This window comes from Zootoca vivipara, chromosome 13 (assembly GCF_963506605.1).
Source record: "Zootoca vivipara chromosome 13, rZooViv1.1, whole genome shotgun sequence".
NCBI classification, from domain to species: domain Eukaryota; kingdom Metazoa; phylum Chordata; class Lepidosauria; order Squamata; family Lacertidae; genus Zootoca; species Zootoca vivipara.
In genome coordinates, this window is record NC_083288.1 from 45,471,918 (window position 1) to 45,498,964 (window position 27,047).

The 27,047-nt window shown below is 46.4% G+C and overlaps 2 protein-coding genes across 3 annotated transcripts; one reads left to right on the forward strand and one right to left on the reverse strand.

Moving 5' to 3' along the window:
• Positions 1-8,780: 8,780 nt before the first annotated feature.
• On the reverse strand, positions 8,781-11,446 carry DAD1 (defender against cell death 1). 2 transcript variants are annotated; one of them, XM_035135203.2, is made up of 3 exons: positions 11,145-11,446; positions 9,771-9,913; positions 8,781-8,960 (listed from the first exon to the last, which is right to left on the reverse strand). In XM_035135203.2, the coding sequence occupies exons 1-2, from the start codon at positions 11,386-11,388 to the stop codon at positions 9,783-9,785; spliced, it is 375 nt and encodes a 124-aa protein (XP_034991094.1). In that variant the 5' UTR covers positions 11,389-11,446; the 3' UTR covers positions 8,781-8,960; positions 9,771-9,782. The 2 variants fall into 2 exon arrangements, with proteins under 2 accessions (XP_034991094.1, XP_034991093.1); XM_035135202.2 differs by having other exon boundaries at positions 9,767-9,913; positions 11,145-11,445.
• A 1,332-nt stretch (positions 11,447-12,778) lies between these two features.
• Positions 12,779-26,394, forward strand: ABHD4 (abhydrolase domain containing 4, N-acyl phospholipase B). Its single transcript, XM_035136288.2, has 7 exons — positions 12,779-12,901; positions 16,597-16,685; positions 18,935-19,310; positions 20,627-20,781; positions 22,271-22,382; positions 22,524-22,710; positions 24,329-26,394. Exons 1-7 carry the CDS (start codon positions 12,879-12,881, stop codon positions 24,416-24,418), a joined length of 1,032 nt encoding a protein of 343 aa, XP_034992179.2. The 5' UTR covers positions 12,779-12,878; the 3' UTR covers positions 24,419-26,394.
• Positions 26,395-27,047: the final 653 nt, after the last annotated feature.

Sequence of the window (27,047 nt, forward strand, 5' to 3'; positions counted from 1 at the left end):
GTTGTTGTTGTTGTGTCTGTTTACACCATGGCATTTCTGTGCTCTCTGGCACTCATCACAGTGTTCTGTTGTGCCAGAAGAGGTTTAGTCATGCTGGCCACATGATCCGGAAAACTGTCTGTGGACAAATGCTGGCTCCCTCAGCCTGAAAAACAAGATGCCCAATAGTCACCTTTGACTGGACTTAACCGTCCAGGTGTCCTTTACCTTTTACCTTATCTATTTAGCAGGTGCAGGGAACCTGTCACCCTCCAGATGTTGCTGGACTACAACTCCTCTCATCCTTGGCCATTGGGGATGCTACACAGGACTGATGGGAATTGTAGTCTCATCAACATCTGAAAGACCACAGGTTATCCTCCCTTGTCTGCTTCTGCAGGGCTCTGTTATTATGCAGTTGCAAAAGTATCTAGGGGACCAGATTGCCTTCCCCACTCCCTGTAACAAAAGCCATAAACCCTGTAGCTGAATGTATGTTTTCCTGTCTTCGATGCTTGTATCTTTCTGCAGCTGCCTATGCAATGGCTTCCTATCTAGATAATAATCAGGATTTCTCAATCTCTTCTTCCAGTTCAGAAATGGCAGAAATATAGGGAGCATATCTGGTATATTGTGGAAGAACCCCTCAAAACAGAGACATTTACAAAGTCATCTCCAGCACAGAGCATACATGAGGAACATCTGCAACTGCTTGGAAAGAACCACATTCTTGCATTCCTTTCAGCTAGGGGTGCCGCCATTTTTTTTCCTGAAAGGGGGAAAGGTTCAACTTCTGGATTTCTGCTTTGTTGTACAGCCACCTAATGCTTATGAGCTCTGGGAGAGAGATAAAGTCGACAAACCAACATCCTGCTTCATTGTATCGCACTATCTTGTGAATATAATCTACACAAAGCATCCTGTATTGTTACAGAATATTAAAAGTGTATATGTTTGAATCCTCTGTGCATGTTTGGTGCTTTATGAATATGTGGTGGTTTTTCTCTGCCGCCCACCTCCGATCCACAAAAATGAAATGGTAGAATAATAGAATTGTAGAGTTAGGTGAAACTCAGAAAATTAGAATATCGTCGAAACGTGCATTTATTTCAGTAATGCAACTTTTTATTTTCTTATTTTTCCTTTAATTTTTTACAAATGCTTTCTTTTGGAAATTCCACAGTAAAAAAACAAATATTTACAATAATACAAAAATAAACATCGCTATTACATTTCATTAATGACATTCCATTTATAATTGACCCACCTAACGACAAATAATTACAATTACAACAAATAAAGGCTGGACATATCTTGCTTTGCATGTCATGCGTCTATCTCATATATTGGTTTCACCTTTTAAGTTGCGTTACTGAAATAAATCCACTTTTCAACGATATTCCAATTTTCCGAGGCTCACCTGTAGGAGGTATCCCCAAGGGTCATCTAGTCCAACCCCCTGCGACACAAGAATATCAGCTAAAGCATCCATGACAGACGGTCATCCAACCTCTGCTTTCAAACCTCCGATGAAGGAGAGCCCACCACCTTCTGAGGGAGTCTGTTCTACTGTCAAACAACTCTTGCTGTCAGAAAGTTCTTCCTGCTACATGATAGACAAATAAGAAATACAGAAATGACAGTAACATAGGCGTGAAATGCGTTGTTCTGAATTCTTATTCAGAAGTAGCTTCTAAGGAGAGTTCGCATTTGTAGTCAAGAGGGAGAAATGAGAGAGACTGGAAGGGCCAGAGGTTATCACGATACTAAAATATACCATACAATTATTCCTCAATTCAGTCTGCAGTATCCTGTTTGCCTTCCTCGGGAACTGGATCTCATTTCTTGACCCCTCCTCCTCCAAGTTAGCAATGCGCCCTTATACAAATGTTATAAGGACACAAAAGCTAAACATCCAAATTGCATTTTCATCCCTTCGAGGCATAATGAGATGGAGTGTGGGAACGCTAGGAAAGGGGGAGAGAAAGTTACTTAATTACTGAAATGAGAGATGTCGAGGCCTCATGTGTCTGCAAGTCAAATCCTCTAATCTTGAAACCCATCTTCCAATAATAGGTAGGCAGGTGAGCAAAGTTACTGTGAAGTTAGGGGGAGGCACTCTGCACATGCCCAGGGGTACTTTCTTTTGCCAGGTTGCGATTTTGGCATGAAGAGCAGGACTCGTCCTTGAGTATGCTTCCTCCAAACCAGAGTGCTGTAGTGAGATGTGAAGAGCCCATCAATAGCAACTAGGCAGTCAGAGGCAGCAATTCTTCTCAATACCAGTTGCTGGAAGCCACAGGTGGTGAGAATGATCAGGAATCTGGTTGGCCATGTTGAGAATGGGATGCTGGTCTTGATGTTTTACAATTTAAAATATTCATTTAAACATCCTTAAAATATCAATGACTTCCCTTCTTCTCTTTCCATGGTTCATTTTACATATCATAGATCCATGCATATTTTACAAAAGATGGAACCATTCAGTATTCCATTATTACATCCATCAAAACTTATTTACACTGTTGAATTTATCTTAATGCTGCCGTTTTCAAGTGTACACAATTCCCCCCCATATATTCCATAAATGTTTTCCAATCTTCTCTAAACATATGTTCTTCTTGTTCTCTTATTTTATATATTAAATCTGCAAGCTGTGCATATTCTGTCAACTTAAGTTGCCATTCTTCTTTAGTTGGGACCTCGCTCGTTTTCCATTTTTGGGCTAACAGAATACAGGCCACAGTAGTGGCATACATAAATATCCTTTTTTTTTTCTTTTTTTTTTTGACAACTGGAAATTATCCCCCCCAAAAGGACTCTGGGTTTTTGTTTGTTTTTTGGAAAAGTACTTTTAAACTTTTTGTCCAGTTCATTATGGATAATTTCCCAGTATTCTTTTACCCTTTTACAAGTCCACCACATGTGAAAGAACGTTCCCTCAACCTCATTGCATGTCCAGCCCTTATCTAATTCAGTCGTATACATCTTAGCAAGCCTACTCAGAGTTAAATACCATCTGTAAAACATTTTCAAAGAATAACATACTGTAAACTTCAAATCAGTTCCCCAAAGTTTTTCCCAGAGGTTAAAATTGCCTTCTCAGTCCTTTATCTGCCTACAATGCAGTGCATATTTTTCTTTAGTGAGTGTTATTGGAATTGAAGCCTGGCTGGGCATTAATTCAGGCTTTCAGCCCTAACCCCACATCAAAATGACGTGTACACTTTTTCACACAAATGCTTGCACATGCGTACAGATCGCTTGTACCTGTGTTCAGTGTAACGTGTGAAAGGGCCTTGGATCTCATGCTCTTAAGGTTACTGAAGGGTGGATTTAAGTTGAGCACTAGGAAACACTTCTTTACAATTAGAGGAGTTTGAAAATGAAACCGAGTTTTTTCAGGCTACGTTCCTTTGGAGGAAATCGTCTATGGGTCACGTGGCAGTGATTGGCAGGGCCAGAGACAAAAATGGGTGGAGCAATGGATACAAATTTCAGTCACCTTGCATTTAAAGCACATGCCCCTGCCCAAAGAAATGTGGGAACTAAAATTTGTTGAATGGACTGGGAACTGTATATCTGCGAGGGGTGCAGGATTCTTTGGGGGAACCAGTGCGCTATGTTTTCCATCCAGGCAGCAAGAAGCATTCTTGCAGTTCAATCACACATTCCAGCCTGACAAGAGACACTCAAGGAGGGTTATGGAGCAGGGCTGGTGAAGGAGAATAGCTTTGGGCGAGTCCCAAGGGCCAGATAGGCAGACCTGGAGGTCCACATTTGGCCTTTGGGCCTGAGCTGTTCCACCCTGGCCTGCAACTCTGTGATTCCATATCTGATTACGGTAGTTACCATCACAACGGTCCAATGCACATCAGCAGAGGAGTGACAATCCAAGTGTCTGCTGGGTTCGGTATCTGCAGAAGATGTACAAACGTTAGAGCCTGCTGAATCAGGCCCATGGCCCATCTTGTCCAGAATCCTGTTCTCACTGTGGCTTGTGGGAAACTGGCAAGGAACTGAGCAGGAAAGCCCTCATAGAATCGTAGAGTTGGAAGAGACCACAAGGGCCATCCAGTCCAACCCCCTGCCGAGCAGTAAACACCATGAAAGCATTCTTGACATATGCCAGTCAAGCCTCTGTTTAAAGACCTCCAAAGGAGACTACACCACACTGGCTCTTTAAAGCGCCATTATACCACTTTAACAGCCATGGCTTCACTCAAGGGAACTGTAGTTTGTTAGGGTGTCACTTAACAAGTCCCATCACCCTTATTTCCCTCACAGAGCTACAATTCCCATTTCTCTGGGAAAGGGGATTGTTAAAGTACTGGAGATTTTGATTCCGTGAAGGGAACAGGGGTGTCCTAACAATTCTTAGCACCCCTAACAAACTACACTTCCCGGGATGCAGTGGGGGAAGCCATGATTGATAAAGAAGTGTTTTAAACGTATGGTGCAAATGTGGACTTATTGTAGGGGTGACTGCAGTTAGCACTGGGGTACAAGACTGAGAATAACTTGTGCACAACCAATGGGAGGGGGGGTGAAGACTTTGATGTTCAGCCACCCTAGGTCAAAGACCCACTTTCTTTTAGAAACTTGAGCTCGTGAGCTTATTTTTAGCCTCCGCCAAACAGGTGCCTTCAACCCCTAACCCAGTGGCCCTATTTACGTTTTAATTCTCAAAAATAACTTCTCCCCGCCGCCACCCCAAGCTAGGTACAGCAACAAGTAAGAAAGGCAGCAGGAAGTGGAAACTATGTCAACCCCCTAAATGGGTCAAAGCCAACCAGCTCACTTCCATGACGTCAGGAGCGCGTTGGTTTTTCTGGGTCAGCGTTTGAAGCTCACCCCACAGAAACCGCTTCCTCTCGAAAACAAGAGTTGTTTTCCAGAAAGGTGGGGAGCTTGAAAGAGACGGCACGTGGCAAGGGCTCGAGCGGGCAGCCACGGAGGCGGAGAAAACGTTAGACCGCAAGGACAGGAGGCACGGTGCTGCGTGGAGCCAAGATGGAGGCTGCAGGTGCAATGATTGGGGAGGTGAGAAACAGAGAATAGCTAAGTATATCACCACTCAAGGAGTCTGCAAGCTCTAAGAATAACTTCATGGCTGCTTTAGTTGTGGGCAAGTTGGAAATGAAATCTGGGGCAACTGAAGACCTCCAACACGCTCTTTGAATGGGATAGAGTCTGCCAGTCAAATCTGAATACTTTTCTTTATTAAGACACTTATGTATTACCTATTATGCCTCCACTTCAAGGCAACACACATTAACGCATGGGTAGGCAAACTAAGGCCCGGGGGCTGGATCTGGCCCAACTGCCTTCTAAATCTGGCCCACGGACAGTCCAGGAATCAGCGTGTTTTTACATGAGTAGAATGTGTCCTTTTATTTTAAATGCATCTCTGGGGTATAGGAATTAGTTCCTTTTTCTTTTCAAAATATACCGGTAGTCCAGCCCCCAAGAAGTTCTGAGGGACAGTGCACCGGCCCCCTGCTGAAAAAGTTTGCTGAGCATTAACGTAATAGGCAACGTGCAAAAATGAAATCAAACCTAAAAAGGCAGTTGTTAGGAATAATTTTTTCGTCGCTCCCAGGTCTATCAACTTGGGACAGCTTTAAGAGGACTGGACAGATATATGGAGAACCTATCAATGGCTACCAGCCACGGTGGCTATATTCTGGTGCAGTATTGCTTCTGAATACCAGTTGCTGTAAAGAGCAGGAGGCAGGGCCCTCTTAAGCGCCTCTGGAGCCGTGGTGCCCTGGATCTCTCCGGCGCCCTCCCGCCCCGTTTCCCAGCGCGGTGGGCGGAGCGCGATCTCTCCGGCACCCTCCCGCCCCGTTTCCCAGCGCGGTGAGTGGGTGGGCGCCGCGCGCAGCTGCGCGGCGGACCGGCCAGCTAGCCAGCGGGTGCAGCTCGCAGCGCCCTCCTGGTGGGCCGGCGCCGTGGTGCCCTGCGCCACCAGGGGTCTACGTAGAGCCGGCCCTGGCAGGAGGGTACGTCTTGTGCTCAGGTCCTCCTTGCTGGATTCCCACAAGCATCTGATTGGCCACTGAGAGAAGGGGATGCTAAACTGGATGGGATGTTGACCCGATCCAGGCTCTTCCTGTGTTTATGTTCTTAATACTTAAAATGCAACAGCAGCCCGCATCAAAAGCGAGCAAAGGACACGGTGAACAGAATCAATTTTTTAAAAGTATGCACTCAAATTATATCAGCTGGTGCATGCCAGACCGTGGTGGTTTGAGGAGGAGGGAGGGCCATTCCAGAGTGTGGGCATCAATACAGAATACACTATTTGTGGTGGTTGCTAGATGGACATCTGCAGGCTGTGGCACAAGGATGGCCTCTGATCTCCATGACAATCTATGCCGCATCCCAGATAACCTAGGCCCAAGCAGTTCAGGTCCTTGAAACCTAAATCTAGCCCAGTATCAAACAAGTTATCAGTGCAGGTTCTTTAGTGATGCTGTTAAGAGTCACTCGGTTGCCTCTCTATCCATGTACCAAATATCCAGGTCTGTCCATGCAGTCACTAGAGCCCAAGTGAAAAAGGTGGAGATTTCCCAGCTACATATGGTGAGAAGTGTTATTTGGTTGGGTTATTTGGTACAGAGTGGAAAGATCCGGAAGTGGTTATGAAACATAGGTTTTTCCCTCCTGCAGTTCTGATATTGGCTAAGGCACAAACTAATGGCAACAGCTGTGTTCATCAATATCAGACTAAGGTTCTATCTGTCCCAAGATTCTCTTTCTCAAGTGGTCAGGCAATGACCCCCAGAAGCCCACTTCAGGAAAATAAAGCCAAAAGCAACCACCTGCTATCTCCCCCCAGCTTTTAGAGTATTCAGAATTATGCTACCTCTGTACACAAGAGATTCCACCTCTGGTGAGGAGTGGGTAATGAAAAGCTATTATCAGACCTATCCGGCTACTAGTTCATCTAGATACTGTTGGGAGACATCTACACCAGTAACCATTTATAGATGGGATATGAGTGTTTGTACCCTATTTTCACTTCTTTGACATTTGTTTTGCATAGTATCTACTGGTCCTGGTCCTGGTCAGGCACTATGTAGGCCCATCAAGCCATACTCACTAGTTAATAAGAATCCTATTGAACCCAACAGCAATTGAGATTTCAGTTATAACTGCTTACACTTTTGAGTATGCTGAATTTATGTATCACTTCCCACAACGGCAAGTCCCAATTGCAGCTTTTGGGGACTTCCGTTAAGATGGTGAAAAGCTGCAATTAAGATGGCTAGTGGCGGATCTTGAACAACAGACTTATAATTTTTTATATTTCTCCACACACATTTACCAGAGAACCCACATCTAAACATCATTGGTTTCCTTTACAAGCATAGATCACTGACCACACAACTCCAAACTGTAAACTGGCCCAAACCAGTCAACTAAGTCAAGGGAGGAAGTCATATGACAAAGTTGGAGTAAGGATGTATTACCCTCAGGTATTTAAGCTGCAGAATCAATTGTCTGGGGGACTCTCGGTTGGTTTTGCTCCTGGTTGTACAAACCTAGCATATGAATGGGAAATAAAAGCCAAAAGCTTGTGTCAATTGGGATGGGTGAATTCTAATATGCCATCCTCTGCATGCATATCCGAGGTGTCATGTTCCTATGAAGACTGTAGCATGTAGTCTGCTGGGTGTTTTGTGAATTCTGAATTACTGACCTCAATACAGTTGGGCAAATGCCCATTTACTCTAGTCTTGGAAGGTAGGTTTTTCAAGGTTGCTGGATCCAGATTTCAACAAACATGGGCAAGCAAAAAGCTATGGGCATTGGTGGAATTGTGCTGTCTTGAACTGTGGAAGATTTGTTTTGTTTCCTACAGATCTCAATATACTTTAAGGCAATGGTTTTTTTCTTTTAAAAATGTTTAGGGGTACTCTCATTTTGACTCAATAAAATCACTATTTTATAGTTCAAATCAGGAAAAATAAATACATTAAATGGACAAAATGACAAAGATTTACAAAATGATTAGGGGTATTTGTATTCCTGCATCCCCTCCCAGAAAAAAGCACTGCTTTAAGGACTTCTTCTAAATCTACCCACCCAGTTAACATAAGGTTTGAAGTTGCACTTCACAGAATCATACACTAGATGGCAGCAAAAGATAGCGAAAAAGAAAAATATTGCAGTAACTGTGAGTAAGTAGTTCCTAATCATTTGGGCCCATGCTGGATTTGAGGATTTGGCTCTGTATTCTCTCTCTCTCTCCTGCCAGAAAAACATTTCCATTCCACTCATCCTGGTTATAAAGAATCATTATCTTGTTACTTCAGTTTAGCAGAGTTCAGCTGATGCCCTGTACTCAAAGGTTCCTGGACTGCATCTTACGGGCTTGTCATTTAGTCCACGGCCTGGAAGCAGCTGGTGTGGAGAAGCATCTCAGGAACATGTTCGCACTAAATGATAGTTTGGTTTAAGCTATGGTTTAATGTGTTGTGCGAACTATGCCACACACTGCCACAGTGCGATTTTTGTTTAAATCAGTAGGTCTCAAATTACAGAAACGAGAGTCCGGGATTAAGGTAATACTTAGCCTGTTAAGGTTAGGTAACACAAAAGTTTTAGGATAGGCTATTTATTTGTTATTCCCAGGACAGATCACAAGAAGTGATCTCCAAAAGAACAATACTCCAATAGGTTCTCCAAGATGCCCTTCATGGGTTTAAAGACACAGGAGAAGGATCTCACCCCAAAGCTCATCATGGCAGGCCCTCTTCTCCACTTATCACCGAGAGTTAAGATACATGAAATGTAAGAAAAGAGGTTTATTGAAAATCATAGAAAGTGAAGGCAATGGCCATATTTTTCAGGGAACATTTTAAATTCCCATCCCTACTGCCACCAGGGAACTTATTCAGAGTCTGTGATGTGTGGTGTGGTGCCTGTTCAGTGGAATGCTGGGTTTTCAGCAAACAAGACAAATCCAGGACCTACAAGAAGGAAAGAAAAAAGTGAAGTTTTTAATGTGAAGATTGCAAGAAATTGAGGGATTATATTGTATACCAACACACCGTGTTGTAAATGAAACACAGATACAAGTCAAATACTATCAGTCTCAACGTCAAACTAGAATTTTAAATGATTGGTAGCCACTAAACTCAGCCACATGCTAATCTTTCTAAGACTTTTCGCCTTTTCAGCCAGTGCACAGGATTAGGGCTTTACAATCAAGAGTATAAAACTAAAGTTATGCCCCAAGTCCACACTGCACACACAAGTATTTATTTATAGGTAACACAAACAGAGTGTGTGTGTGTACTTTTACAAATATGGACTTCTAACACTGGTTCAGTGTGAAAGGCTTTACTCTGAGAACACCAATCAAGCTGTGACTTCACTGATTCAAGACAAATTCAAGACAATATTCCAGAAGATTCTCTAAGATGCTGTTCACGAGCTGAAAAGACACAGGAGAGGATCTCACTCCAAGCCCCACCAAGGCAGACCCTCTTCTCCACCCATCATTGAGACTCTCTGACCTTATTTGTATAATGAGGTTCAGCTGTAAGAAGTCATGATAGGAATGAAAACTACCAAAGTAGTAGAGAATACTCAGGGTACTTCTAAGCGTTTTTTCTAGCCTACACTAGTACACTATTTCTAAGTACTAAGTCTTGAATCTTATGTGGGAAATCTACCACCTAAATAAGAGATGAATGTAAGGATGGCATCAGCCAATATTTTGACTACCAAGTCTTCCCTTCTAAAATCGTATACCCCAACCCGGTATATGTACCTACATGACTTCTGTATCAGCCCACAAAGTTGATGACTACAAGATGCAGGATAGTGCTGGCAAAGAGGAAGTCAGCAAAGGCTCGCTCTGGTGAGATCCCCTGAAATTCTCCTTTGTTCTGTGGATTGATCTGGATCCTCAAACAAACTTGAGAGGGAGAGAGAAGAAAAACCAAACTGTAATGGATTGCTGGAAGAAAATGCAGCACATCACACTAAACAGCGGAGCAAGTTTTAAAGAATGACCATTACCTCCTACTCCAATTTAAGAACTACAGTACAGAGTGAGTCTGTGGAACCTTGCCATCAGTTATCTATTCTGGCAAGAACCTTCGCCCTTTTGAGTTTAGAAAATAAATCTCCCAGACCTGCTTTTATAGTAGGAACAGTCATCACACATCACTCCCCTCCACCCTCTTGGCTCCGACATGTTTTCTTGGCAGGCAGGCAGGACCTGTACTTTGTAAAGCACATCAGTGCTCTGACGTCCAGGTATTGCATTTTTGGATATCTAAGATGACAGTTTCCTCCTGCACAATGCTGGCGCTTCCATCACCAGTCAGAAATACATCCAAGGGAGGCAAGTGACGGGCAGCAGCATTCACACCAGGTGATCCAGCAAGGCCAGGTAGGTGCCTTGGTGGGCATGGGAATGAGCCCTTCTGGGCCCACGGGCAGGTGTGCTTACCCCAAAAGCTAGTCCTGGGGCTGAGTCACGACCATGACCATGGGGTAAGAACCCCTAGCAGAGCGGCTCACTGGTCTGGATGAGACGTTTAACAGAAGGGATGGGGACTCCTGCAGATGCTGTCCTTAAAGCAACTGCTTATATTGGCAGAGGCTGATGGGAGTTGTAGTCCTGCTTGAAGGAAGACCCAGAGCAGGCACCCCCAAACTGCGGCCCTTCAGATGCTTTGGCCTACAACTCCCATGATCCCTAGCTAACAGGAAGATGGGTCAGGGAAGATGGGAACTGTAGTCCAAAACATCTGGAGGGCCGAAGTTTGGGGATGCCTGACCCAGAGGAAAGCATAGGTGGGAGTCACTAGCATGGTCCCCACTTACATCCCACGCACACTCCGCAGTTGCCATGGCAATTGTCATAACCCCGCCTTGTTCCTTGTCTCCATTAGCTAAACAGCGCCGTTGCAACGACGACGCAGAACCTTCTTGCCCCCCCACCATCCCAAGAGGATAAGTTGCTACGTCACCATATGGAACCCCCGCGACATTGCCATGGGAACATCCCCCCTCCCTCCCGGAAAGACCGTTGGCAGGCTGACCCGGCGACCGTTGCACACGTCCCTCCCCGCCCCAACTTCCAATTTAAAAAGCAACGGCTTCGCGTTCGAAGCTGCCAAGTCAAGGAGCGTCCTCACCGCCCAGGATGAAGCTCCCCACGGCGGAGATGAACCCCGACAGGAAGGAGTTGAAAGGGAAGGTGCCGACGCCGAGGCAGTAGCCGAACTGCAGCGCTCCCGTGAGCATGACGTAGAGCAGGTAGGCGTCCAGCACCTTCAGGCGGCTCGGCGTTCCGCTGCTGTACTCGGCTAGGAAACGCCGCACTACCGAGCTCACCGAGCTCGCCCCGGCCCCGGACGAGCCAGAAGCTGCGCCTGACATAGCGACGGAGACACTGCCACACAACTTGAGTTAAAGAAAAAAAATGAGGTGGCCGGAAGCGGGTAAACGCTTCCCGTGTCAGTATGGGGCAAGGCGCATGCGCAGAGACGGTGCTAGCCCCTAGTACGCATGCGTGTTGCGTATTTCGGTTGCTAAAAGGGCAATTCTAGAATGGGCTGATTTGTGCGCAAGCGTTGTTCATGAGCGGCTGTAAAAGGGCAGCGCAGGCACAATCGGATTGGAGACTATCACAGACCTTTTCCTGGTATGGGGCGTCTGTTGCGCATGTGTAGTACACTCATCCTTACACATAAGCTTTTGGTTCAAGGGAGAAGTTAAAAGAAAACAAGACTTAACTTTTTTAAAAATGAAAAGAGCAAAACTAGCAGCAGTAGTATGCTATTAAGGGTTTATTTATTAATTTGCGTTGCAGGCATCCTGTTTAAGGAGAGAATTTAATGCGCATGCGTTTGTTCAATAGCAGTTACGAGAGGGTGTTATATAGGTTACATGGGCATGTTATTGCGCATGCGTAATCAGAACTCCCTGCTTCCAGCCTCACGGTAACGAAAGTAAACAGTCTTGGTTTTACAAGCTGCAGCTTGAAAGGAAGGCGCTTTGCACACCATTATAGCTTCGCATTCCATAGCATGCGGCTTTGCACCCCATAATTATACCCTCAAACGCCCCATGCTACTAACAGCATAACCGAATACAATTACAAATGCCCTATGCAGCCATTTCAAAACTACCTTAGAATTCGTGGTGCATGGAAGTAACTGAAAAAGAGGCAATGCCCATCTGCTTGTGTTCAGAAACTCCCGGCCAACAACCCTGAGAACCATTTTTTAATGATGAGCGAGGACAGAATAGTGGACATTTAATAAATGCAGATTACAGTAATTGGCTAAAGTCGCCTCATAAGGGATGAAAGGAAAAAAAGTGATTTCTATAAAGCTAATGCTTTCTTGCATGCATTCGTTTGACACCGAAAACTAGTCCGGGGGTGCAGGATCGTAGGCTGTCCCTCCTAACTGGGTCCCACACTACGAACACTTTCTCCTCACAACACTTGCAAGTTCTCCTTACGCTATTGTACAGAAAAAAACCTCATTATTTCCCCCTTTTTCTAATCCTGCCCCTCCTCCCTGCAGCCATCAATCATCTCCGCTAGACTCCTCCCCTCTTTATGATGCCTCCGCCCACATCAGGGGGAAAAGAGCCCGCCCTCTTGTTCTCTCTTTCACTCCAATCTACCCGGCAAGCGGAGGGAGTCCAGAGGGCGCTGCCGCGCTCCCTTTTGGAAAATCCCTCCCGCCCCCCCTTATATAACCCAGCAGGAAGCTTATACAACAGGCCTCACCCAGACCTCCCCGCCAACCCCAAGCCATTCATAAAATATGAACCACGCCCCCAAGTTCTAGTTCCACCCCTTCCTTACGCACGCCTTTCCTCACCAGCTGTTGTGATGTTTTCCTTCTTGGGAAGTAATGGAGGAAGACCTTGAGCAGTCGTGAGTTCAGTGTGGGATATTTCCGGGTCGCGGAGCCATTCTCACTCATAGATTAATTTAATTTTGCTGCTTTAATACAGATCCTGGTTCTGGAGGGAAGGGGAGAGGGGATTAAGGTTTGAAACGGGGTGATTGTTAATGTAGCCCTACAATGTATGCAGTTGTGCATGTCACTCGCTCCTACAGGTGGTTTCCCGTCCTATGTGCTTTGTTGTGTGGGTTGTTGGCTAAGCACTCTTTTGGCTAAGCGCTTGGAAGGAGTTAAAGAGACCTGCTGATGGAAGCGTTGCTCTGGATTCTGCGGAGGGGGAAGGTGTTATGATCTGTCACCAAGATACTGTCCTTAGAAAGGGATGAGGCAGGCTGGGTTTGCAAAGAAGCCGACAGGGGAATAAGGAAGAAAAAGCAGACCAGAATCTGTATAAGGCTTGAGGCTAAATCTGCCTTTCCTCCTAAGGCAAATGGGCAGGCAAAAGACGGCAACGGAGGAAGAATTTAACACTGGAAGATACTGAGGGAATCATGCCTGTGAGATGAAATTATAGCTTGCAAGCCAAGGGGAAGTATGTGAAAAGAAGGAGGGGGGTTAATTTCCAGGAGTTCCTAAATTAACTTTCCCACCAAACCATAATTAAACTATGAAACTCGCTTCCACAGGAGGCAGAGATGACCACCAATTTAAATGGCTTTTAAAGAGCATTAGACAAATTCGTAGAGGAGCTTTGCTCTGCTTCCACAATTAGCAGGCAGAAATGCTTCTGAATGCCAGTTGCTGTAAAACAAAGGAGGGGAGAGTCCTCTTGCTCTTGGGCCCTGTTTGTGGGTTTCCTACAGGCATCTGCTTGGCCAGTGTGAGAACAGGATGCTAGATTAGATGGGGCATTGGCCTGATCTTACATTCATATGAATTGAAAGGCAGAATATAAATCTACCCCATGCCCCATGAACTGTTTTCTGCACTAGAGTTTCTAGCTGGAATGTGCGAAGTCCAGACTGCATGTGAGCATGAACACAGTGCCCTCTCTGCTAGTTAAGCATAACATCCCTCCCACATAGAACTAAGCAACAAGGCTTGCAGCATTTTAGGCAGAGTTTCAAGGTCTTGGCAAGAGACAGGCTGTTATTCATAATGCCAGAGGCAGTGATGATTAAGTTCTAAATGAGAGGTGCTGAAATTCAAAGTTAAAGTAGTATGAAAACAGATCTCTCTCTCCCCCAATCCTAGCTGGGTGGGATGGTATTCAGTGGTGAAGAGGAAAAAATCCTCTGCATGTGTTCAGAGTTTCTTGCTTCTCGATGTGGCTTTACATAGTCTGGGGTGAGGCGCTGGGTTCTTGAGCTGATTTTGAAGGGGAGCAGTTGCCAAGGGAACAAGAGAGGCAAACACCTCTGAACTCCAGACGCTGAAGAAATATCCTTTGTGCCCAGATACAATCATTAGCTGTGGTGTTATTGGAAGGAAGCAGATTTGCCTGGTGTTAGGGAAAGGCTTTGGAATGGCTACTAGTTTTACTTGGCCCTTCAATCAAACCTTTCCAGAGTGTCTCTCTGTGTGTAGGTCTGCACTGTCTCTAATTCAAGGCACCAGGTGGTTGCGAGTCGGAAGTGATTCAGCAGAAAAGGAGAGTGACTAGGCAATTTGTCTAGCTGTCCTTATCATTGCATCATAACAGTAGAGCCTTGTTCTCCCAAGTTTCCCCTCCACCCAGGATGAGGAGTGCAGCCAATGCCTTTTCAATGTAACTATTTTACATTCCCACAAAGACACTGCAGGGGGTGTGAGTGGTGCTGTTCTGCAACTGACCCAGTGCTTGCAATGACTCTAAATGTGCTGATGTGCGCTATATGTTAGTTACAGTGTTGTTATCAATTTGTTTGGCTGAAGTTGGGAAAGGGAGGACCCTTACCTCTCCACTGCTTCTTTGCAAACTGAGCTCCCATAGCTAGAATTTTGATAGTGGGGCTTATGTGGAAAACCAGGGGGCAGGAGATGAAACGGCAAAAACTTAAATGTGAGTATAGTACTTTAATGCCCCTCCTCCTCCTTTGTCCACTGCAAACTGTTAAGAGAGGGAGGCAGGTAGGCAGGCACTGAAAACTGCCTATCCGATCACATGACTCTGGCTATAGGGGATCTGATCACTCACAGGATCATGGAATGGACTTTGATACCACCATAACGATAAAGTTCAGCATTTATGCAACATATCAGAAGTTTCATTGCATGTTGGAATAGAGGAAGCTGCCTCATGCTGAGCCAGTCCATCTAATGCAGTACAGTCGTACCTCGGAATTCAAACGTCTTGCAAGTCTAACGTTTGGCTCCCAAATGCCACAAACCCGAAAGTAAGTGTTCTGGTTTGCGAACGTTCTTTAGAACCTGAATGTCCAACACAGCTTCCGATTGCCTTGGTTTCCAAATGTTTTGGAAGTCAAACAACTTCCGGAACGGTTTCCGTTCGACTTCCAAGGTATGCCTATATTGTACATTGACTGGCAGCTACTTTCCAGGATTCCAGGCAAGGTCCTCTCACTGGGACCTTCTGCATGCAAAGCAGGTGCTCTACCACTGAGTTAAAGCCCTTCCCCCCAAATTTGATGATGGCGTACACCATCATATTATTCCTTACAACAGTCCCACAAGCTTGGCTGGTATTATCTAATAGTATTTTTATTCTAGAGTGTCAGGCTAGGACCAGGGAGACCCAGGTTTAATCCACACTCTGTGTTGACCATCATGGGCTGCTGTTCTCTAAATGAAACAAAAAGATGCAAGTGGCTAGTCTTCAGGCTGTGGTGAAAGCTGCATGGTTCAAAACTTAACAGCACTGCTAGGATATTGGCAGGTTTTCAGCGATTTCAAACATAGATGTGTCAATATGCTGCAGAACCTATATTATCACCTTTGCAGTGAGAAATGGAGGCTAAGGGAGAAGGTATTGCCTTTGGACCACTAAGTGAGTTCAGGGCCAATTTCACTTAGGGATTTCCCAGCCCATTATTTAAGCGTATTTACTTAGGTATTAACTCACTTTGCCCTTAATGGGACCTAGGTTCATAATGTAGGGTGGCAGCCTTGTGGAATCACAGAATTGTAGAGTTGGAAAGAGACCCCAAGGGTCATCTAGTCCAACCTCCTGCATCTCAACTAAAGCATTCAGGACAGAAGGCTATCTAACCTGTGCTTTGAAACTTCCACATGGCAGCCCTTTCTGTTCATGTTCAGTATTTGTGTGTGGAGTTACTGTATTTGCATTGCATCGGCTCTCGTTTTCAGGAAGTGAAAGCTTTGCATTTTGCTGAGAAAAACAAGGTGGCCCATCAGGAGTGACGCCTAGAGAGACCCTAGTTCAGGTATCCCCAAACTGTGGCCCTCCAGATGTTTTGGCCTACAACTCCCATGATCCCTAGCTTAAGAGGACCAGTGGTCAGGGATGATGGGAATTGTAGTCCAAAACATCTGGAGGGCCGAAGTTTGGGGATATCTGCCCTAGTTATTCAAGGGCTTTTTCCTGCTCTATCAAGTCACATTCTCCTCCAATCACAGAGTTGCAAAAGCTTGCTATGGGAAGCAGCTGTTTATCACTGACCCCCTTCGATGTCTTCCTTTTCCTTTCTTCTCCCAACCCCTTTGCTCTCCCTTTCTGCCTGCCTCTGCCCACCCATGTCTCAACAAAACTATATCCCTTCCACAGGACCCAAGGCTGGCTAGGGGGCTGGCTGCCTGCCTGGCGTCCCACCTCCATGTCCCACCTCAAGAACGTGGAAGCTCGGATCCTGCAGTGTAAGTAAAGGAGGGCTTGAGGAGCGTCCTCTTTCTCCTTTGTCCAAAATAGAGATGGTAACTAATATCCTATAAGATCTGTCGAAAGACCCATCTAGTCCAGCATCCTGTTCTCACAGCAGCCAACCAGAGTCCTGTGGGAAGCCCCACAAGCAGAACCTGAGGACAGTAGGACACTCCCCTCTTGCAATTCCCAGCAACTCCCCTCTGACAGTGGAGGGAGAACAGAGTCATCAGGGTTGGTAGCCATTGATAACCTTGCCCACTAGGAATTTTGTCTGGTCCTCTTTTGAAGCTGTCCCAAATTGGCAGCCATCGCTACCTCTGGTTGGGAACGATTTCCATGGTTTAATGATGTACTGTAAGAAGAAGTGCTTTCATTTGTTTATCCCATAGCTGCCAAGTTTTCCCTTTTCTCGTGAGGAAGCCTATTCAGCATAAGGGAATTTCCCTTAAAAAAAGGGAGAACTTGGCAGCTATGGTTTATCCTGAGTCCTCCAACTTTCAGCTTCATTGAATGGCCTCAAATTTAAGCCAAGACACACAGAGAGAGAAACTTGCCAGAGAAGTTGCCAGGAAAAAATATATGCTATGGCTCCATAATAATCTTAGTTGGCAAATAACAATTGGTGGTGGTGGGGAGTTTCTGTGGTTTAATTAAGACCCACCAAGAAGTGGAAGGGTTTTGTTTCTTACCTTGAGCATCAGTTTTAGGGTATCTACACGTGGCACCCCAAGGCTTACTGTGGTTGCCTGCCCAGGACTTCCCTGGTACTTGTTTTCCTCTGGCCCAGCACTCTTGAGCAAAACCAGGTGGTTGGGCCTAAGGTGCCATTTTTATTTTCCACAATGCTCCTTGTGTACTTGTTTATATGTTGTATTAGCCTTCCATTACATTAGAAGTGCAGCACAATAGAACAAACAAGTAAAACAATTTTAAAAGCGGATAAAAACACTTCCAAGCAAAACCAACTCAGTATAGATTTACCAGAGTAGAAGAGTTGGGTCTCATAACAATTGCCTAACTGTCAGGGTAAAGAGGTGTGACTTCAGCATACACCAGAAGCTGTGAAATGAAGATCCTAGATCAGGGGTCCCCAGACTACGGCCCCCGGGCCGGATGCGGCCCAATTGGCCTCCCAATCCGGCCCGCGACGACCCCCACCGCCCGCTCTTACGGCGCGCGGCGCGGCGGCGATCTTCAAAATCTGAAAAAAAAACGCCGAAAATCGCTTGTGCGCATGCGTATGGGCCTCTCCCGACCCAGAAGAGGTCATTTCCGGTGCACTTCCGGGGCGGGGGAGGCCCATACGCATGCACACAAGCAATTTTCGGCGATTTTTTTCTGACCATGTGCGTGTGTGCATGCGCATGGGCGCGCACTCCCCCGCCCTCCAGCCCGCTGCGCGCGCACTCCCCTGCCCTCCGGCCCGCCGCGCGGTCGGCGCGGCGGGCACCGGCCCGAAGCCCGGTAAGTCTGGGGACCCCTGTCCTAGATGCACCTCTGTGGGGCAGGAGTTCCTCAACTTACAGGTTACCACAGAGAGGACCATTCCCCACACTTCTGAGGGTGGCTGTCAAGAGAGCCCTCTCTGTCAATGTACAGCATATAATACCTGGTGGCATTGTGATCCTGAATATGGAGATTTCCCCCCCTAGATCTTATTGCTCATAACTAGAGCCACCGCCTGCTTAAAGAAATCTTGATTGCTTAATCAGGTGAGTTTTAATGGATCAATCAGTTTATACAAGCATGCATTTGCACACAGCCAAATTCTTTTTGGAGAAGAAAAGCATTCTTTTGTCTAAGCTTTTGTCTAAGAAGCATTTAATGGAGTGGGGGTGAGAGAAAGAGGAATACCTCTTCTAAAACAATCTCTGCTGTCTGATTGTGATCTGATCTGGTATTTGAAAATTGCCATGGGCATCTTGCTAATTGGTCAGAAGGCTTTTGAAATGATTAGCCTAACTGATGAGGTAGACGAGATTTGTAGGGGGAGACCTGAAGACAACAGCCATCTTTCTGGACTATTGGCCATGCTGGGTGGGACTGATGATAGTTGGAACCCACAGTTTCCTCTATATCCAGGGAACATCTTTCCTCCCATCAAATCCCTTTCTGCAGCCATTAGTGCTAGTGTGCCTTGTAACATCCAACAGAACCTGGGCCCCATGGTATGTATTGTTTTTTTTGCGGGGGATCCTGGATAATAGATGCTCACCTTCCCCTTTCTCTCTTCCATCTTCAGGCCTCCAGAACCGATTTGTGGCCCGATACATCTCCCTTCCAAACCATGCCAAGATCTGGACCGTATCACTGTCTCCAGAACGGGCCAAGGGACGCACCCCCCTGGTGATGGTGCATGGCTTTGGTGGGGGCATCGGACTCTGGATCCTCAACCTAGACTCGCTGAGCCAACGTCGCCCTCTCCATGCCTTCGACCTCCTGGGGTTTGGCCGCAGTTCCCGGCCCCCCTTTTCCCGGGATGCCCAGGAGGCCGAAGAGGAGTTTGTGAACTCCATTGAGGCCTGGCGTCGGGAGATGGGCATCCCCAGCATGATCCTGCTTGGCCATAGTCTTGGTGGCTTCCTGGCAGCCTCCTACAGCTTGCAGTATCCAGAGAGGTACATTTTGTGGCTCTAGGCAGGGATGATGGGAATTGTAGTTCAGCAACATCTGGTTCTCCATGCCTATAGTAACTGAAGCAGAGCTCTGACCTCCTGTGTTGCAGCCAGCCTTGTTATAAGCCAGGTGTAGCCAACTAAAAGTGGCCTGCGGAGGGTGGGTAGGTGGCTTCTTGAGCTCCCAGGCCTGGGATCCCTCACCCGTGCTATGTCATCTGAAATATATCCTGCCCATCTCCCTCTCCCCACCTGCTTCATAGAATGGTAGATATGGAAAGAACCCCAAGGGTCACCTAGTCTCAGCTAAAGCATCCATGACAGGTGGACATCTAATCTCTATTTAAAAACCTCCAGTGAAGGAGGTAAATACCCTAAGTCAGAAAGGTTGGCCTGGACAGGGAGGTCATACAGAAGTTCCAGAAAGATCCTAAGGCCCAGGACATCAGAGAGTCTGTAGTAGTATTGTTCATAATTTCTAGTGGAATAGACCTGCCAGTAATGCCTGTCTTTCTGCCCTTCCCATCTAAGTCAAGCATATAGATGTTATTAAGAGGCTGACCTCACTGGAGGTACTTAATTGGGTACCTAAGTAGGCTCTTAGGATAAACGTTGGATGGTATAGCCTTTGCTGGTTTGTACCACTTGAGAATTTAGGTGTGGGAAATCAGATACTCAACTAAGTATCATAAATGAATGATCCTCGCATATAGTAAGCTAACATATCAGAGAGAAGATCTTCCTGGCATGCTAGTTTTCCAACATGCAGAGCTTTTAGAGTGTGGAATTATTATTTTCTTAAGCAGTCAGCTGGATTTGTGACCAGTGTTAGAAACTGAGATATGAAAACTAGGAGCTAAATGACACCTTAAACCTGGGTTATGGGCACATCCATGGAATGTCTAGGTGCTCTTTAAAATAAGAATACAAAGCTGAAAATGAATGAACTGCAGCTAAAATATTGTGCTCATTTTTCACATGGTCTAGTCCTTCTCCTGCCCACTACTCTAATATTCTTAAGGGGGTCTCTTCTCCAGTCTTCAGAGAGTGGGTGGAAATGGGGAAGCAGAAAAAGGTCCTCCTTTCCTTTCACTCTGCAGTTTTAATCTGAAATCTTAGGTGCAGTACTGCACCCAGAGCCCAGAAACTGCTCGTGCTAATGAAATTCCTGGTTGCAAAATGTGCCTAGATGAACAATGGAGATTTCGAACACTGTTTGTGACTGGCCTCTGTGCACATGTACCCTGAAGTAAATCCCACTGAGTTCAGTGGTGTAGGATTGTAGCCTTAGGCAGCTTTTCATGCCTCTCCTGACCCAGGGTGAAACATCTGATCCTCGTGGATCCCTGGGGCTTCCCCATGCGTCCGTCCGACCCGGCTCAGATCCGCACCCCTCCAACCTGGATCAAGGCTGTGGCGACGGTGCTGGGACGGTCCAACCCTCTGGCTGTGCTTCGAGCTGCTGGGCCCTGGGGTGAGTGAAATTGGCAAGAAGATTAAACGGAGGGTGCCGGGAGAACAAGCAGCGGGATGTGCCGGAATTGACACTTGTTCATAGTAGAAGTGGCCGAGCTTATTATCCCTGTTGCTGAAAGTTGCTGAGGCAAGAGGGACCTGCAACAAAAATGTTATAGGTGAAATGCTTCTGTCAAGGGTGACAGCCAGCCATACCCACTTTCATGATACTCCATTGCATTCCATTCTCCCTAGTTTTCTGGATCCCCCACCTGGAATTAGTTAGCATTCTGTTGCCACTGAATATTCTCATTCCTCATAGGGCTATTTTACTCTGTCTTTGATTATTTCTATTTTTCCTTAAAACTTTTTTTGTACTTCTGTAAATCTCGGGGTTTCCCCAAGCCTGCTGATAGCATGCATTTTGGCTACATAATAATAATAATAATAATAATAATAATTATTATTATTATTATTATTATTATTATTTATTGTTTGTAGCCCGCCCATCTGGCTAGGTTTCCCCAGCCACTCTGGGCGGCTTCCAACAAAAAATTTAAAATACATTAAGGTGTCACACATTAAAAACTTCCCTGAACAGGGCTGCCTTCAGATGTCTTCTAAATGTCAGGTAGTTATTTATCTCTTTGACATCTGATGGGAGGGTGGGCGCCACTACCAAGAAGGCCCTCTGCCTGGTTCCCTGTAACTTGGCTTCTCGCAGTGAGGGAACCACCAGAAGGCCCTCGGCGCTTAAAGGATCCATGCTCAAAGAAATCTGTTTTCTGGTATTTAAAAAAAGTGAATTCCCTTCCTGGAATACTTCATGTATTTGATGAAGTGGATTATCCATCACAAAAGCTTAAGCCATAGCACATTTATTGATCTTTAAGGTGCCACAATACTCTCTTGTTCTGAGCTGTTTCTGCGTCTCTTCCTGGATATTCCCAAATTGGGTGACCCCAATATCTAATATTTAAACAAATGGGAGAAAGGCTCTTTTCACTTTCTCCATTCCATGCAAACCTTCCTTTACTTATCTCCCCCCCCCAAAAGCAAAAAATCCCAGAAGACCAGTCCCATAGATATTGGGGGGGGGGCATAATCCCAAGTGCATATGGGTAGGATGAGATTGCATGGATGACGAAAACATTTTCCCTAGGACTTAAATCCAGTCCCATATCTCACACGTTTGCGGGACGACCTCAAATGAGGCATCACCCACCTCCCTTAGCACTTCCATCTGTAAAATGGGCAGAGCTGTGCTTGGAGATAAATGTGGAGAGGAAGCGGTTCTCACAGGAAGTCACTTGGGATGGCAGTTATTTTGGAGATGTAAACAATGACGTTTTGAGATCTACAGTCCTGCTTGTGGACCCTTGGCAAAGAGGAAAGCTGCTACCCAACTTGAAAAGAGAAATTCATTCATTGCTGTTTTTATTTTTTTATTGGAAGCTCAAGTAAAAGTTTGATGAGAACCCACTGACTGCATCCACCCTTTCCTCCAGGGCCTGGACTAGTGCAGCGCTTCCGTCCAGACTTCAAGCAGAAGTTTGCCGATTTCTTTGACGACGATACCATCTCGGAGTACATCTACCACTGCAATGCCCAGACACCCAGGTGAGGTCCTCCACTGTTTCACATCCACTGTCAGAGGCAGAATGCCTCGGAATACCAGCTGCTGTGGGGAATGTGCTGTGGTCCATGTTCCTGTATCTATTAACACTACTGCATTTCCATCCATGCACTCCCTCATTGCAGTGGCGAGGCCGGGTTCAAGGCCATGTCGGAGGCGTTTGGTTGGGCCCGGCGCCCCATGTTGGAACGCATCCACCTGGTGCGCCACGACTTGCCGATCACTCTCATCTACGGTGCCAATTCCTGGATTGATACCAGCACCGGTGAGAAGGTCAAGAGCCTGCGGCCAGGGAGCTACGTCTGTGACATGGTAGGAACTTTGGCACGTAGAGAGAGATAGGGAGCAGAGCATGATTGTAGTTGCCATTGCATTGGATGTTCCTCGTGTGGGAATGGGGGCCTAAGTAGAGAATCCTCTAGCCTAAAATCCTCCGCATTTTTGCAATTCAGATTTCCCCGTCCCTATGACTTAGGGGGAAAACGTGGCCAAATTCTAGTGACAGTCAGGAACTAAAGAGGACTGAGCATAGAGGGTAGAAGAGTTAGAATTCCAGTTTTCAACATACATGCATAGGAGAATGAATCAGTGGTACCCTGGTTCTGGGCCTCCCTCCCACCCATAATCAGGCACTGGAATCCCTCTACATAGTGATTTCTCCCCATTCAATGACATTTGATGTTTTAACTTCTTCAGCTGCCCTGAAGACCTTGTGGTCAAAAAGCCAGCTAGAAGCACTTCTGATGTGTAACTCCAAAATGGTTTTGCTCGAGGCATCTCAGTAGAGCACTTTGGTGTGTCAGGGTTGGTTGGGGGGTGCAGGGAAGCTGTCCAGTTTCATATCAGTCAGGTGTCTGCTTAATCCAGATATGCAGGACCATGAGTGGGCCAATAGCAGCATTGGAAGGGAAGGCCAATATCACACACAACAGAGCAGGCCAAAGGCAGTCAGGATTCAAAAGTGCAGAGGTATTCACAGGGGTCAGTAGCACAAGGGTAGGAATCGGGAACAGGAAGCCAGTTGCACACAGCTAAGGAGCTGTGGTGTTATGCAATAAACCTTCTGGGTCTGAGTGCTCATGTAGCCTGAAGGCTCTGACCCAGGAACAAATGGTTAGCCCAGACTTCAAGCTTTATTGCTCTCAAGGAAACACCTTGTTCTTGAAGGCCCCTTATTCATGGAGATGTTGGTTCTTCTAGACCTTTTAAAAAAATATTCATATTCTTTATTGAAAATAAGAAGTAAATACAGCCGTACCTTGGTTCTCGAACACCTTGGTACTCGTACATTTTGGCTCCCGAATGCCCAAAACCTGGAAGTAAGTGTTCCGGTTTTTGAATGCTTTTTGGAAGCCGAACGTCCGATGCAGCTTCCGCTTGAGTGCAGGAAGCTCCTGCAGCCAATCGAAAGCTGCGCCCTGGTTTTCGAAGATTTCGGAAGTCGAACGGACTACATTCAAGAACCAAGGTACGACTGTAATTGCAAGTGCACAGAGTAAGATGATACGCAAAGAAGAAAAAGACAAAGAAACAGCACCCATGTAGAAAACAAAAAAGAACCAAAAAATAAAAATAAGAAAGTTTATTATTGTAGTTAACCACACCTTAACCTAAGACAGTATTTATAAAAATGAATTCCAAATATTGTTAAATTTGTCCATGGCGAGTCTGCGTCTGTATGCAACTTGTTCCTCTGGACCAGGCCTGTCAAACCTGCGGCCCTCCAGATGTTTTGGCCTACAACTCCCATGATCCCTAGCTAGCAGGACTAGTGGTTGGGGAAGATGGGAATTGTAGTCCAAAACATCTGGAGGGCCGCAGGTTTGACATGCCTGCTCTGGACTTTGAGGGGCATGCTTTGTTGACGGGTGGTTGCCCGACGCTGGGGAATATTTCTATCTCCCCTTCTGATTCTCCCCCTTGCCCTCAGGCTATTCCGGGTGCCTCCCACCACGTCTATGCCGACCAACCCCATGCCTTCAATGCTGCTGTGGCAGAGATCTGTGACTCTGTTGACTGACCGCCCGTGACCCAGAAGAGCTGGTGCGACGCACACAAGAAACACAACGCACACGCAAGACATCGCTCGTGCTCCCCGAGAAGCGGGGACGCCAGCTCCTCAAGATGGCCGCAAGCTGGTCTTGGAGGATACCTGCCCCCCTCCCCCCCTCCCCAGATTTGTCCCTGAATCTTCATTCTAACTTAAAGGTTGCAGGCCGCCTGCTTTGGGTTAATCGAAGCTCCAATCATTTTATTTTCCCCTAATTTCATGTGCCTCCTGGTGTGCTTTATCCTGCCTCCCTCCTCCAAGACATTCCTCTTTCTGTGCTGCAACAGGACTGTCCTCCTCTGCTACCTCACCCACCTTTCCGACCCCCTTGGCTGTTGGTTCTTCCTATCCGTTTTGTTTTTTGCAACACCATCCACAGTATTTGCATGCTGGAAAGCTTTTTTTTAAAAGAATATTTTCTGTTGCAACCACTGATGTCACACCAGGGTAACATTTGCTTACACCTGCACTCTCTCTCAGGCTGGTGGTTAAATGTGGAGACTGTTTTTCTCCCTGCCAGAGATGCTATTGCTGATCCGGTCAGTCAAGGCTACTTGGTTTATTAAGCTGGAGGGAATGCAATTATATTTCCCTTTGGCAGATGCCACTTTTAACCTCACCTAAATCAAGGAGACAGCCAGGATTGGAGGGGAATTGGGATATATGTTCCCATTGACCCTTTCTCCTTAAGGGGGCGCTGTTCTGTACCGATACCCGCTTGAATGGTCATTGGCTGTGGGAGAGGGCTCTGGCCATGTCTGCTCACCAATAGGAGAGCATGATCAGGGTGTGCACATCGAGGGAGTCTGGGCCCTTCGTGGGCTGCCATGCGATGCTCCAGGCACGATGCAAAGACAACAACTCTGAAGGCAGTCCCAAATCAGGACAGTATACTGAGTTTGGGAAGCGGGCATGGGGCTAAGACCTCCAGCCACATCAGCTGGGATCAAGAAAGCAGGGGGGGGGGCAGTTGTGGCTTGAGCATGATCTGCTGGCCCCACTACATCCTCCCTAATGCTAGGGGAGAATCAGAAAACTAGAACAAGGAAATGATAGGTTGTCCTTCTAAAGGAAGACCCCTTTAGCACTTATGTGGCAGGGAGGGGAGGCTGAAAACAGCCCAGCATCCTCCATCAAACACAGAGCTGGCCAGTATTTGGAGCTGTTTGTATCCCTTGGCCACAACTGTTTCTGCAATCTCATGATATTCACAAACTCTGTTTTTGCCGTTTGTGAATTAGCCTTTTTTTTTTTGCAGGGGCGGAGGAATTTCATATTTTAAGAAGGTTTGAGAATCCTGACATAACCTCAGAACTGTTCAGTTTATGTACCGTTGTCCAACTCCGGACGGCAGCAGCAGTCAAAAATTGGCTAGAGAGAGAACAAGCACAGTTGGCTTTCACAGCGCAAGAGTTTTGGGAATCACTCCTGCTCTGCTCTCTCACTTGAGCCCCACCTAGTGGTGAAAAGCAGACAATGAAGGCACCTAGTGGCGCAGGTTGTGTGACCATTCCCCCCATGTGATGGGTTCCTGCCTGCAAAAGATGCTCCTTTCTCTCAGACACTTACATGTCCACAATCCCTACTAACTGCCATCTTGGTGGGAGGGCAGGAAAAAAAACCCCATTGCCTGCTTTCTTCCTTTTCTATTTTTGCTGAGATGTTAGCTGTCTCGAACTCGCCCCCGCTGCATGAGGCAATGGCTGAGGTGGGGGAGATGCACTTACTGAAAGGGCAAAAATAAACAGAATCCTGTCTCCTTAGGATCATTGGGAGCTGTGGCCTTCTAGTAGCGCATGCGTGTGTAACCTGCTTGGTGGTGCCATGTTAACGTTATCTGTGGGAGGTTGTACCTAATCACCTGCCGGTGCTTTGTATAGAATTCACCTTGGTTTGTACTAAATTTTGTATGTTTAGTAAAGTAAAAGGAAAGTGTTGTTTTGAAAGAGGCTGCGTCATTTCTCTGCGTTTAGCGTTTCCTTGCACCCCAGCCTTGCAAAATTCGGAGGTTTATAAAAGCGCATCCTGAAATGGACTGCTAAGTCAGTAGAGCATGAGATTCTTAATCTCAGGGTTGTGGGTTCGAGCCCCATATCGGGTGGAAGATTCCTGCATTGCAGGGGGTTGGACTAGATGATCCTCGTGGTCCCTTCCAATCCAATTCAATGATTGTATGATCCAGAGACATTTCTCCACACAGGCAGGACAGAGGCATTGCAGTCAAGAACACTTCAGCCAGGAAGAAGCATTTGAAACTGAAGAGGGGGGGTTGGTGAGGGGGGTGTCCTGGGCACAGAGTCCTGAGAGTTTGATAGAAGGAGCAGGTTTATAGCTAGGTGGTACTCCTGGGTCCTTTGCTGTCGCTCGAGGTTCAGGTGGCCTCAGTGGCCCGGAGTGCCTTCCATCAGCTTCGGCTGGTGCCCCAGCTACACCCCTACCTTGACAGAGGTAGCCTAACTACTGTTGTCTATGCTCTGGTAGCCTCAAGGTTAGATTACTGCAATGTGTTATACATAGGACTGCCTCTGAAGATGGTTTGGAAACTTAGCTCCTGCAGAATTCAGCGGCCAGGTTTCTCACCAGAGCAGGGTGGTTTGAG

What these genes read in the sequence shown, in the direction of transcription:
- DAD1 (XM_035135203.2), bottom strand. Translation starts at nt 11,388, where the DNA reads ATGTCAGGCGCAGCTTCTGGCTCGTCCGGGGCCGGGGCGAGCTCGGTG. An exon ending in GGGGAGCTTCATCCTGGGCG is followed by an intron (nt 9,914 to 11,144) that starts GTGAGGACGCTC and finishes CTCCCTCTCAAG; the next exon opens with TTTGTTTGAGGATCCAGATC.
- ABHD4 (XM_035136288.2), top strand. Translation starts at nt 12,879, where the DNA reads ATGGAGGAAGACCTTGAGCAGTC. An exon ending in AGCTTGCAGTATCCAGAGAG is followed by an intron (nt 19,311 to 20,626) that starts GTACATTTTGTG and finishes CTCCTGACCCAG; the next exon opens with GGTGAAACATCTGATCCTCG. An exon ending in TCGAGCTGCTGGGCCCTGGG is followed by an intron (nt 20,782 to 22,270) that starts GTGAGTGAAATT and finishes CCTTTCCTCCAG; the next exon opens with GGCCTGGACTAGTGCAGCGC.